The 13372-nt window shown below is 35.3% G+C and overlaps 1 protein-coding gene across 1 annotated transcript in view; it reads right to left on the minus strand.

The window, feature by feature from the left end:
* Positions 1-13079, minus strand: part of VWDE (von Willebrand factor D and EGF domains) — a 28743-nt gene extending 15664 nt beyond the window's left edge. Inside the window, 8 exon segments of the mRNA XM_027102793.1 lie at positions 236-372; positions 7947-8621; positions 8624-8718; positions 8720-8963; positions 9619-9629; positions 9932-10096; positions 11410-11510; positions 12826-13079. Of these exon segments, the coding sequence (XP_026958594.1) occupies positions 236-372; positions 7947-8621; positions 8624-8718; positions 8720-8963; positions 9619-9629; positions 9932-10096; positions 11410-11510; positions 12826-13056 (1659 nt within the window). The 5' untranslated portion in view covers positions 13057-13079.
* Positions 13080-13372: the final 293 nt, after the last annotated feature.

Here is a 13372-nt window from a genome sequence, read left to right on the forward strand (position 1 = left end):
ACAGAACATCATATTGAACTATGTGATTACATGTCATATTTCCTGCTACTATACTCAAAGCTATTAGGTCAGAGGACATATCTTATATATTTCTGCATCCTCTGCATCTAGCTTAGTGCATGACCCTGAATGAATTCATGAGTACAAGAGAGAATGGAACTAAATGACCTGAATTAATTAAATGCAGCAAAAACAGAAACAAAAACATTTCATGCCAGAAAATAGGGACTTTTACCATGACATATTTTTCCATCACCGTAAAATGCTTTTGGACATGAACACAATGATAAGAACCAAAGGTATTGAGGCACTCTGCTCCTGAAAAGCAAGGCCTGGATTCACACTCATCAACATCTTCCTGGCAGTTTTTGCCTAAATAAAATATAGATTGAGAATTCAAATTATTTAATTTGAAAAACATTACATGTCAAATCAAAGATTCATTTCTTTTACTCTTTATGTATGTCCTGGTAACTCCCCCAAAGCTGTCATATATAAAGAGGAGAGAAGTGTACTGTTTTAAAAATTTACTATATAATTAAACATAAGGTTATTAATTAGATTCTATTTAACATTAAGCAAGACCCTTCAAGTTTAAAAGCTTTTCCCTATAAATAAGACTTAAGAAGGCCATTAATATTTTAAGGCAAAAATTATCATATTATAGCAGTAATTTGTACTTTGTTAAAAAACTCAGTGATTCTTTAAGAAGTTATTAGAATGGTTGCCTGCTTAGCTTAAGGACAACAATTCAGTCCAGTTATTGAATTGGCTGTAAAAATCCATAAAAATTTTACAGTGTGCTAGGAAGGTCAGTCTTCAGTAAAAAGTTTTGAGATGAGGTGTTGCTCTTTGAAATGTTTAACAACTTATTTGAATGAATATACTGACAGTCATTAATGATGGTAACCCCTATTATAGTAAAATCCATGAAGAAATCAACATCTGAATTCTTTCAAAGGTAGTCTGTAGCAAAATAGCCCCAAATAATGAAAATTTTTATTTTAGATATGCTGAAGAAAATTAGAAGACTTAAATGTCCTGCCTAGTTCTATTATTATGTTAAAATAGATGTCTTCAAGGAAAATATCATCTCAGTAACTCTACATTTACTTATTTAATATTTATATCTATTTTAATTAAAGAAAATATTGGTATGAGTTTTTTAAAAGCCTTGGGAAGTTAAAATTGTCAATCATATACTTATTTGGGGTTTCTGGAATCAGACATTTTGGAATAATTAATGAGTTAACAAATATTCTAACATTTCATTGATTTCAACTCTTATGATATTTTTAAGTTAATGAATTATCATTAAATTTTTAAATGATAATTTTTATATTTCCCATGGCAAATTTCTTTATTATTCTATACTATATTTAAATAGTAATACATTTAAATATATTTCTACCTACCAAATATAGATAGAAATGTTTAGGAACCTGCAAAATACAATATAGACACAGAATATTGCCAAACTATAGAAATGAGCAAAAATTTAAGAGTATATGTAAGCAGGGCTTCCCTGGTGGCACAGTGGTTAAGAATCCGCCTGCCAGTGCAGGGGACACAGGTTCGAGCCCTGGTCCGGGAAGATCCCTCATGCCGCGAAGCAACGAAGGCCATGCGCCACAACTACTGAGCCTGTGCCCTAGAGCCCGCGAGCCACCACTACTGAGTCTGCGTGCCACAACTACTGAAGCCCACTCGCCTAGAGCCCGTACTCTGCAACAAGAGAAGCCACCACAACGAGAAGCCTGCGTACCGCAATGAAGAGTAGTCCCCACTCACGGCAACTAGAGAAAGCCCATGCACAGCAACAAAGACCCAACACAGACAAAAATAAATAGATAAAATAAGTCAATTTATTTTAAAAAAAGTTATGGAGCTGTTGATGGCCACGTTTTTCACTATGTGGAGAAAGCTAATATCTAGTGAAAGGGAAAAATGAAGCCCACAAACAGAGAAAAGCAGAACTGTGACAGACAGATACACACACATATGCACACACACACACAAATGCAGACAAACTGAGTCTTCGTGGTGTTCAAGTCCCAAGTTTAAGCTTTTTTTCCTGAGAATTCAGCAGTCATACTCTATCCTGATTCTGTGAAAAATGCATTATCCTCATAATAAATATCATTTTTGCTCAAGCTAGTTCAATTGAATCTATGTAACTTAAACTAAATAAATTCTAACCAGTTCACCCTATATAATAACTCAATGGCATATCATATTTAAACTTTGAGTACTATTTTTCAGTATTGAAATGCATTGTTGTCTAAAGAAGAAAAGCAAGGATAATGTTCTGGGTACTGATAACTACACAGAAAACTAAAAAGATGTATCTTATTACCAAAATTTAGATTCAGATTTTTAAAAAATTTATGACTGTGTAATTGTTTCAGTGGCTCAGAAATAGTAAGTGTGCTGATGCTTCAATATTGTAGGTCAGCAGGAAAAAGAATGGAAGGCAAGAACACACTAGTCTGTGGCTAGTAGAAACTATGTTGCTGAAAGAGTGAGTCCCAGAACAAATCTCCATATTTAAGGGAGTGTATACAGTCTGGTCTAGCAGATATATCAGTGGTTCCCTTCTAGCAGAGGGGAATGACAGCAATGTCTCAGGGTAGTCATGATGTCGACACTTAGATGGATACAGGGTCTCTTGGTTTTGTGTGTAGAAACAAGACTCCAGGCAATGACTGGGAATTTAGGGGTTATTTCCACCCCTCTGTGTGGAGAGCCTACCCCAAATGAGGAATAAACAGGGTTCTATTTCTTTTCCATTCATCAATATTTTGGGAATATCTATAGGTACTGAGGATATTCTGATGAAAAGAGATCACAGAGAAAAAGACAAACAATAAAACATTTTCTTATTGCTATAACCAAGATTCAAATAAGGTGTAATGAGAGAGAAAGAAGCCACTAAGTCTAACCAGCACAGTCACGAAGGCTTTGAAAAAGAAGACAGCACTTCTCTTGAAAGTAAAAAAGGAGACTGCCATTTGGACACTGGGAGCAGAAACAGAGTGAGTGCGAGTTAGCAAGGTTGGAGTGAACACCATGTGAAAAGACAGCGATGCATGAAATAGCATGGGATTTTCCTAGAGCACATGCAGGAAGTTCAAGCCTCCAAAAACAGACAAGAGCTGGATCATGAAGGGCCATTTGTTTCTAGGATAACAACTTGGATTTAATCCTATAAGTAAGTTGTTTAAAAATTGGATTCTGTAAAGTCCTAGCAGCTTTGGGGGAGAGTGAAGGAAATGATTGGGTGGCTGGCTCTCTGGCTAAAAACTTGTCTAAAATTATTACTGCAAAAGTAGAAAAGAACATACATAATGTGCTACTATTCATATAAAAAAAGAAGGAATTTACCTTCTCCTTTGTGCAAAAGAAACACAGTAAGGAAAAACTAGAAAATAATGAGAGTGGATACCTTCAGGGGATGGATGGGAACAGGATGGAAAGAAGGGGTAGTGGGAAGAGGGAGGTAGGGATAAGATAGTGACATTTCTCTGTGTTGTATACCTGTTGTATGGCATCAAGTGTTAGAACCATGATAATATTTCACATACCTTCCAAATAAGTATATAACTAAAATCAACCAGAGTGTGAAGGAAATTCAAAATGGAATATAAATATTAAAAAATAAACCTAATTGTATTACAAATAAAATACATAAACATTCTAAACGGGGTGAGAAAGAAAATAGTTAATCTATGTAAGATTGTTTTGGCTAGTGAATATATTTTCTTCCTTTCTATAGTTCTGTATAGTGTTAATGAATTCCAGAGTGTACTCTTTATTGATAAGCTATTTGGAGGAGGGAAGTAGTATGAGAAAAAATACCACAGGAAAATATATATCTGAAAGTAAGAATAAAATGTACTTTCCAAGAAAATATAAACCTATAAAATTCTCTCTTGTCAAATTGCTTAATTATAGTGTGATGTCATATGGTTTATTCTGCCAAGAACAATGTAATGACAACTCTCTTGAGCGACTTTGAAGTGAATGAAATAATACATATATATTACATTTTCTATTATGTGTCTTATTTCATTGGGGTTAGAATATTTCATGGCTCATTTAGAAAGGCTCTGCTCATAAAATCAGGAAATAAACATAATTCTTGTGTATAACTATTTGATAAAGACACAAACAAAAGTTATTTCCTTCTTAAATTCTCAATCTCAGAATCAATTTAGAGAAAAGGTAAAAAGAATGCCAAGATATGATTTTCTGTTTTAAGTTTTTATCTTATCCATGTAATAAGTACTTTCTAAATTCAAAGTGCTTTCCTTAAAATAAAATTCCACTTAAATAAAGAAAAGGAAGACCATATAAATAATCATCAAAAATAAGGTGTACACAATGTTCATTGCAGCTCTATTTACAATAGCCAGGACATGGAAGCAACCTAAGTGTCTATCAACAGATGAATGGGTAAAGAAGATGTGGCACATATATACAATGGAACATTACTCAGCAATAAAAAGAAACGAAATTGAGTTATTTGTAGTGAGGTGGATGGACCTAGAGTCTGTCATACAGAATGAAGTAAGTCAGAAAGAGAAAAATACCGTATGCTAACATATATATGGAATCTAAAAATTTTTTAAAATGTTCATGAAGAACCTAGGAGCAGGACGGGAATAAAGACTCAGACCTACTAGAGAATGGACTTGAGGACACGGGGAGGGGGAAGGGTAAGCTGTGACAAAGTGAGAGAGTGGCATGGACATATATACACTACCAAATGTAAAACCGATAGCTAATGGGAAGCAGCCGCATAGCACAGGGAGATCAGCTCTGTGCTTTGTGACCACCTAAAGGCGTGGGGTAGGGAGGGTGGGAGGGAGACGCAAGAGGGAAGAGATATGGGGATATATGTATATGTGTAGCTGATTCACTTTGTTATAAAGCAGAAACTAACACACCATTGTAAAGCAATTATACTCCAATAAAGATGTTAAAAAAAAAAGGTGTAATTTGATACACCATTGTTCAAACTGAGTGATCATGTCTGTCTTTGGTGGTCTCAAGAAAGAAAAACACTATATATTTTTTTTTTTTTGGTAATTCTCTCATATGAAATCCATAGTAAAGGAAATATAAAGGATGAGCACAATTTGTCCAAACTTTCTGGTTTGTAAAAGGGAATTGTTCCTATCTCTAAATCCTATAATTCATGCAGAGTCTTAGATAAAAATGACCTCCGTTCTTTGTGTTTTTACATTTCAGTAAATACAGAAGCTTATATATCAAGTTTGATATTATTTTAATTTCTGATTATGGCTTAAATAGTGAGTCAATACCTCAATAAAAATTATATAAAACAGTTTAATAGAGTTGGCAAATAGGGAAGATTTAAGGTTAAGCAACTTAATAATTTTCCTGTTCAGCTCTCTGAGGATATGACATCCTTTGGGATTATGTTGCTAATTGATACTCCAAATTAATCTAAGAAAATTAATCTGAATAACTCATAAACTTAATTGTTTTCAACATTATAATTAACATACCTTCAGTTTAGTAACTTCACATTTAATTGAAGGTGATTCTTTGAAGCCTTGACCAAAAACTCTCACCATCATACAGTTGTATTTTTGAATATTACACAATCCAGCATTCTCAAGTTCTATAATTTCAGGAACCTTGTCTTTGGAAAAAATAGGACATATTTGCTTTAATTCCAGAAAAAAACTAATTATTTTTCAAGGCCAAAATTAAAAGCATATATAAACTAATATTTTAAAGTCTACCCCCAATAATATTTAGTACATTAATTAAACTATTACATGTTAAGAGTGATCTGGTATTAAAAGAAGTGTTACCTACTATTCAACTCAATAGAAATAGCATTACAGATACTACCAGTGCCTAACTATACAGGTTTAATTAGTTTTTTAATAATATTTGATACCAAATAAGTATGAGTACTAACAAATTACTTCTACCATGGCCTATGTTTTGGTTTTACGATTTTGCTTTATGTCATAGAGATAGGTTATAGAAAAAGTGCTTTTGTAATAATATAGTGTACTTAGCAATGTGATGTATTAAAATATTTTCTTTAAATTCTTAATCTGTTTTAGAAAAGAATTATCAAAATTTGTGCATGCTGTTGTCCCAGTATTGTTGATATTTTTGTGTATTATTGCTATCCTACATGCTACCATAATCTTAGGTGTACTTCTCAGTCATAGGAGAAAAAATTTCTTTTATCAGTCAGAGTTAACTGACCTTCATATGGTTATTTCTGTGGTTCTGGTCTTGGTAAGATCATTCATTATGAGCAAGATCTGGTGGTCAAAATAGATAAATGCAGTATAAAAACAATTGAGTCCTTTGTCTAAGTAGTGGCAAAATCCAAGTGAATATAACTTTAATAGCAATAGGATATAAAAATCCTGTTACATGTATTCAGAACCCTAAAATATTTACGAAAAATTTAAAAAACACGTATTATTCTTTCATATATTCAACAAATGTTTACTGAGCAACATCTATTTTTCTGGTGTTATTCCAAATATTGGAGATATAGTAATGAACAAAATAGTCCCTGCCTTCATGTAACTTACATTCTAATATGGGAGGACAAAAAAATAAACCAATGAGAAAATAAAGTGTATCACGTAAGTGTTTTTGAGGTAATGGGGAAAAAGCATATAAACTATATTAAGGGAGATAAAGGCCATGGGGTTGTGTGAGAAAAACTACTTTATTTAGAATGATGATGGAAGGATTCTATGATAATATGATATTTGAATAGAGAAGAGAAGGAAGTCAGTCATGAAGATATGTGGTAGAATGTGCCAGTGAGAGGGAGCAGTAAGTGCAAATGTTCTGATGTAGAAGCAGGCTTGGCCTTTTTTGAGGAACAGCAAAGCAACCACTAGAGAACTCTGGAAAGTAATGACCTATGGAGACAATGGTAGATGAATTCAGTGAGAGAGGAGTCTCAGACTATATGTAGAATAGTCTTCACATAAATAGAATCTTCTAGGCCATAGTAGGGCCTGCCAATTTTATGCTGAAGGAGATGAAGAGCTAACAGAAGGATTTAAGCAGGGGAGTAATACGATCTGACTTACATTTCAAAGGAATCACTTTAGCTGCCGCATGGAGAATAAACTTTGAGAGAATCTATAATAATCCAGGGAGAGAGAATAGTGGCTTGGACTAAGCTGATAGCAGGGAAAGATATGAAATTCTTTGAAGCTAGAGCTGGATTTGCTGCTAATGGATCAAATATGAGGCTTGATATAAAAAGAAAAGTCAGTGACTACAAGTTTTTAATGTGAACAATTAGAGGAATGAAGTTTGCATTTACTGAGATAGAAAAGGGCAGATTGGTGGTGGTAGGAGCAAAATCAGGAGTTACTGGTTTAATAGTTAAGAGAATCAAATTGACTTTTTGAAATGTCTTTCTCTAATATATTGGGACAAAATAATTTGTACCATTTAGATAGGTTAGAGAAAAAAATTAAGCATATTAGTAAAATTAGCAAAATATAAACAGTGCTTCAAAAATACTAAATTTGAGTTCTAGAAGAATGATTATCCTCTGCAAGTAGAGGGATCAGCTATGTGCAAAGGCCCTGAGGTCAAGAGAACTGGCATTGTAAGGAACAGCACAGAAACCAAAGTGGGTGGAGTGGAATGAGTGAGGGTGATAGTAGTAAGGGATGAGTCTCGAGAGATATTGTGTGCCTGATCACATTGTGTCTTATAGGCCATTATAAGTACTTCAGCTTTTATTCTAAGATGAGACTGTTTTGGAATATTATTAACATATTGAGTAATATAATTTGGGTTCTTTTCCATATATAATCTGAATAAAGCCTGTTAGGATACTGAAGGTAAAAAAGAACAAAGAAGGTTTCATAATTAAATAACATACACAAGATCAAAGTTGGAGTGTATTTACTTACCGTGTGAATCACTGCAATCATAGGAACTAAAGCCTGGGGAGCATGCACACCCCCATTCCATATACTGCCCATGGCCACTGCATAAATTGGGGCGTTTTAATGACAAGATAATGTCTTTAATTGACTTGATGTATTCTTCTCTGTTATATTTCCCCTCTTCCAAAATCCTCTTTTCACATTCATTTTCTAAAAGGGCCACACCTGCTTCTGCCCAGCTAAGATCATCTTTTAGGAGAACATCCTTAAAACACATCTCTATCACACTGTCTAGTCTCTTGCCAAGAAAGGCAAGACAGTGCATTCCTATGCTGGAGTTGGCAAGAGTGTGCTGACATAGTGCCGATGTGCTGTATTCGGTGTGGCCAGATGGTGTGGGCCACGTGGGGACAAACTCTTGGTGGACATCCTCAGTATGGTCCTCAGGGAAAAAGTAAGTAAACTCTTCTAGGTCACTTTGGCTGAGACTTTGAAAAGCAAACAAAGGAAGAAACTCACTGAAGTTTTGCTGTTTCCATCTGTTTTGTCGATCGCACCTTATTTCTTGGCTGTGATTACCCTGGTCCTGTGTACGTCTCCCCTTGTCCAAAGTTTTTGATGCATCTTGTTTTTCATTCCCAGGATGTTTTTGTAAATTTAAGTCCAGACTGGTTAGATTCACATGCTTTTTTTCTTGAGGAAAAAATCCAAATTATTTTTTTCTCGAGATGTATGCTTGTTTATTCCTCTGACAGGAGCTTCTGAATTAATATATTCAGAGGTGACATCTAGCTCTTATCAAGGAAGCGAATTTGACATGTTTGGGGTCTTTGCAAGCTGAAACAGTCTCTGATTGAGAAACACTTTCCAGATGATTAGAGGATGGATACAATGAAGTAGTGTCTATTGAGCAGCTACAATAGGACTGTTTTCTAGGTGATGGCAGAGAAACTGGCATTGTGTCAAACATGCTTTTTCCTGGTAAAATCCTTCCAGATGGAAAACAGAAAAGAATAGTAATTTGGACAAGAACGATTTTTTCTCAGTAACGTGTTGCAAAAAAAGCAGAGCGTTGAGTCACCCACCACTCATGTTAAGTCAAATATTAATATAATAACAAACGAAAATAAGTTACTTTCTTACCTCCATTCATTAATAAAAGCAACACAGTTATTAAAAGTTTGATCAATTTCGGGGCTTCACTGGTGGCGCAGTGGTTGAGAGTCCACCTGCCGATGCAGGGGACACGGGTTCGTGCCCCGGTCCGGGAAGATCCCACATGCCGCGGAGCGGCTGGGCCCGTGAGCCATGGCTGCTGAGCCTGCGCGGCCGGAGCCTGTGCTCCACAACGGGAGGGGCCACGACAGTGGGGGGCCTGTGTACCGCAAAAAAAAAAAAAAACAAAAAAAACCAAAAAAAACCCTAAGAAATTGACTGTAGGACTCTACTCTTAAATAAACTGAAGACTCTGTTCAGTTTTTATCAGTTTTCCATGAATGTTCTTTTCTGTTTCAGTTATCCAATCCAGGATATCTTCATAATGTATTACTCGTGTTTCCTTAGTCCTCTCCAATATTTGACAATTTCTTACTCTTTCATGGTTTTCCATGATTTTGACACTTTTGAATAGTACTATTCACGTATTTTGTAGAATGTTTCTCAGTTTGGGTTTATATGAATTTGATCATGATTAGACTGGGATTATGACTTTGAGGAAGAATACAACAAAGGAGAAGTGTCCTTCTTATTGAGTGTTATTAGTAGATAAATGGTATCACTATACATTATCACTGCTGATATTAACTGTTGATACTTTCACATTAACAGATAGTTTTGAGGATTTGAACATCTTGGCAAAGAACCCTGAACAAATCTGGCCAATTTAAACCAGAAATTTAGCCTCATTTTAGCAATAATAGCAAACCAAATCTCTTACTGAGATTTGCATTAGCTCCATACATCCCATCCAGAGGATGGCACAAACACACCAACACACAGAGTTCCATCACTAGCAGTTCATGTGTATTAAACATGTTTTCTTACCTTCTGCACAATATCCCATACATCCCTGAGTGGGTTGTAGTAAGTACACAAAAAACTTTCCACAGTTTCTTATGGACACTGGGATTTGAAAAAGACAGAAGTCTTTTGTAGTGCTGAACAAAAACTGCCATGTGTATAGCTATAATCACTCCTTCTATTCAACATTTTCCTGGAAACCCTAACCAATATAGTAAGGTGAGAATAATTTTTAATTTATAAGGATTGAAAGGAAGAAATAAACTTTTATTATTCTCTGATGATAAGATTCGCTCTGTTGAAAATGCAAAAGAATATATAGAGAATTATAGGGAATTTAGCAAGTTTGCTAGGTACAAAAATCAATGTAAAATCAACTATAATTCTATACAATAGTACCAGTTAGGAAGTAAATTTTTTTTAAAAAATAGTATTTACAATAGTGCCAATAAAAATACAAATAGGAATAAATTAAAAGGTATAAAACACCTTTAAGGTGAAAATTATGAAACTTTATGAACAATGTTAAAGAAAATCTGAATAAGTAGAGGAGCATACTGTATTAATGGATTGGAAGACTCAATATCCTAAAGTTGACAGCTCTTTCCAAATCCTTCTATCAATTGAGAACAATTTCAATCACTGATATGTGGTATTTTATTTTTTATTTATTTTTTAAATGGAAGTACAGTTGATTCACAATGTTGTGTTAGTTTCAGGCATACAGCAAAGTGATTCAGATGTATAGATGTATACATCTATAAATATATTTATTCTTTTCCAGATTCTGTTCCCTTATAGGTTATTACAAAATATTGAGTATAGATCCCTGTGCTGTACAGTAGGTCCTTGTTAGTTATCTATTTTATATATAGTACTGTGTATATGTCAATCCCAAACTCCTAATTTATCTCCCTCCTTTCCTCTTTGGTAACCATAAGTTTGTTTTCTATGTCTGTGGGTCTATTTCTGTTTTGTAAATAAGTTCTTTTGTAACATTAAAAAAAATATTTTGTAGATGTGTCTTACCCCTTTCGCCCCCGGAGTGAGATTTTTGACAGTGTTTTCAACCCATTTTGTCAAATTATAAGCATATTTGTCTTAAGACATGGCATAAACTTTGTTTAATGTAAAACTTGTTTCTGAACATGTTTTGAAAGGAGTTTTTTTTTAGTTTTTTTTTTTTTTTTTTTTTTGCGGTACGCAGCCCTCTTACTGTTGTGGCCTCTCCCGTTGCGGAGTATAGGCTCCGGCTGCGCAGGCTCAGTGGCCATGGCTCACGGGCCCAGCCGCTCCGCGGCATGTGGGATCTTCCCGGACCGGGGCATGAACCTGTGTCCCCTGTGTCGGCAGAAGGACTCTCAACTACTGTGCCACCAGGGAAGCCCTGAAGGGAGTTTTTAAAAATCAAAAACATGTTTATACCTGAAAATAAAGTGCTATAAACAACAACAAAACAAACTGCCATGTGGCACAAGCTGTCAATTGCTTGATCTCCCCAGGTGGAGGTAGTGTTTCTGAATCGTTCAGAGACAGGCAGATGGGGGCCAGTGTTGCGCAGTGGTTCATCTTTTGGATCAGAGAAAACAAAAGTTGAAAAGCCAGTTTTTTTCATACATGGTAGATAAATCAACTTTGCATTTTCTTTTACACAACCTTTAAAATATTAAAGTATCAATCATTTAAAAAAATCTAATAACTTGTACCCATAACATAAAAGAAGTAGTAACTTCATGGAAGAGTAAATTTAAGGGTACATCCCTCATAATTAATATAATCTTTTTCAATTAAAATACCTTTATTCCATTTATTACATTTATTGTGAACAAGAGAAGTTCAGTATCAGTTAACTCATGAAATAGCTGATACATCTAAGACAAGTCAATCTGAAGTCATCTTAATATACAGCACAAAGATAAGCTGATCTTGGAGATTTCTTGAAAATTTTCTGGAAATAGTATACGTAAGAAGTTAGTGCACAGTAGAGGAGGCATCAAAAATCGGGAGGAAGAAGACAGGATTGCTCAAAATTTGGTGATGGACCAACAGGCTGGCAATTTGGGAAAAAAATGAGGTTAAAGCCTCACTTGAAGCCAAATTTGGATATCTTTCCTGAGTTCTTTTTACATTACGTACCTAAAAACGAAAATAATTCCCACTTATGCATGATTTTTTTTTTTTTTTTGCGGTACGCGGGCCTCGCACTGTTGTGGCCTCTCCCATTGTGGAGCGCAGGCTCTGGATGCGCAGGCTCAGCGGCCATGGCTCACGGGCCCAGCTGCTCTGCGGCATGTGGGATCTTCCCAGATAGGGGCACGAACCCGTGTCCCCTGCATCGGCAGGCGGACTGTCAACCACTGCGCCACCAGGGAAGCCCTTCTGCATAATTTTTAAAATGTGGGTATTGATAAGGAAAATGAGCCTTCTATTAAGACATAATCCTTCTATTAAGCAGACAAGAACTGAAGCACTTAAAATATGCAGTATTTTACTGTTTGAAAGTTACTGAGGTTAAGTACCTGAGCCCTGGAGAGTGACAGCCTGTGATCAAAACTTGGTTGTCTGACCTGTTATCCAGGTGACTCTAGGTATGTTACGCCTAAAAATATGTTTTCTGTATTATATGGTGGAAATCACGATGATAGGCTGCCTTCTATAAGATATTGTAAGTTAAAACACTTTGGTGGACTGTTGAACATTACATTAACTATTACTATTGTCAGAACAGAGAACCTTGGAATACTCCCTTTGATTAACTTAATCTTGATGCAAAATTAAAATAATATTGCAGCGTGATAAATAAATTGGTTGTAACAAGATTCAATCCTTATATGAAAAAATACTTAAGAAAAAGCACGTGTAGTTCACATTAGTGAGTTGATACCTCAACACATTTGGTTGGCATCTTAGCAGGTCTGTCAAAGAGGAGAAATCGATACCATCAGGGAGAAAGGGAGTGGTCACATATCAGGTCTTGAATGGCTAACTGCTGGAGGCCCAGGGAGTCAAAATTGACACTTCTATAAGGGCTCTGAAGAAACTGGTATCCCCCAGGAGAGCACCCCTGAGCTAGAATGGAAGGACAGATGATGTTATGTATTTTCTTCATTGACATAGTTCAGCCCTCGATTAAAACTGACTACTGAAACAAAAACAGAAAATAAACCTACAAGTGCATGTAAAGGCCATCTGAAATGTTATAATCTCTTAGTAGAACAAAGATGACAATATGCACTTTCCATAAATACAATAAGCCAATCAACAAACTCTTTAGAATGTATTTTTGAGTTATTTGAGCTTCAAGGACTTTATTTTCATTTAATTTGGACAGGCAAAATTGCTGATTGCTGTTGAGTCAGGATTTGTTTATTCCTACCATCAGAAGGTATAGGCCTTACAAGGACTCCTCTTGAGAGTGATCCTCCAGATTT

The sequence above is a fragment of the Aethalodelphis obliquidens genome, unplaced genomic scaffold (genome assembly GCF_003676395.1).
Source record: "Aethalodelphis obliquidens isolate GAN/ISIS:26980383/991018 unplaced genomic scaffold, ASM367639v1 scaffold5, whole genome shotgun sequence".
Taxonomy (NCBI): Eukaryota; Metazoa; Chordata; class Mammalia; order Artiodactyla; family Delphinidae; genus Aethalodelphis; species Aethalodelphis obliquidens.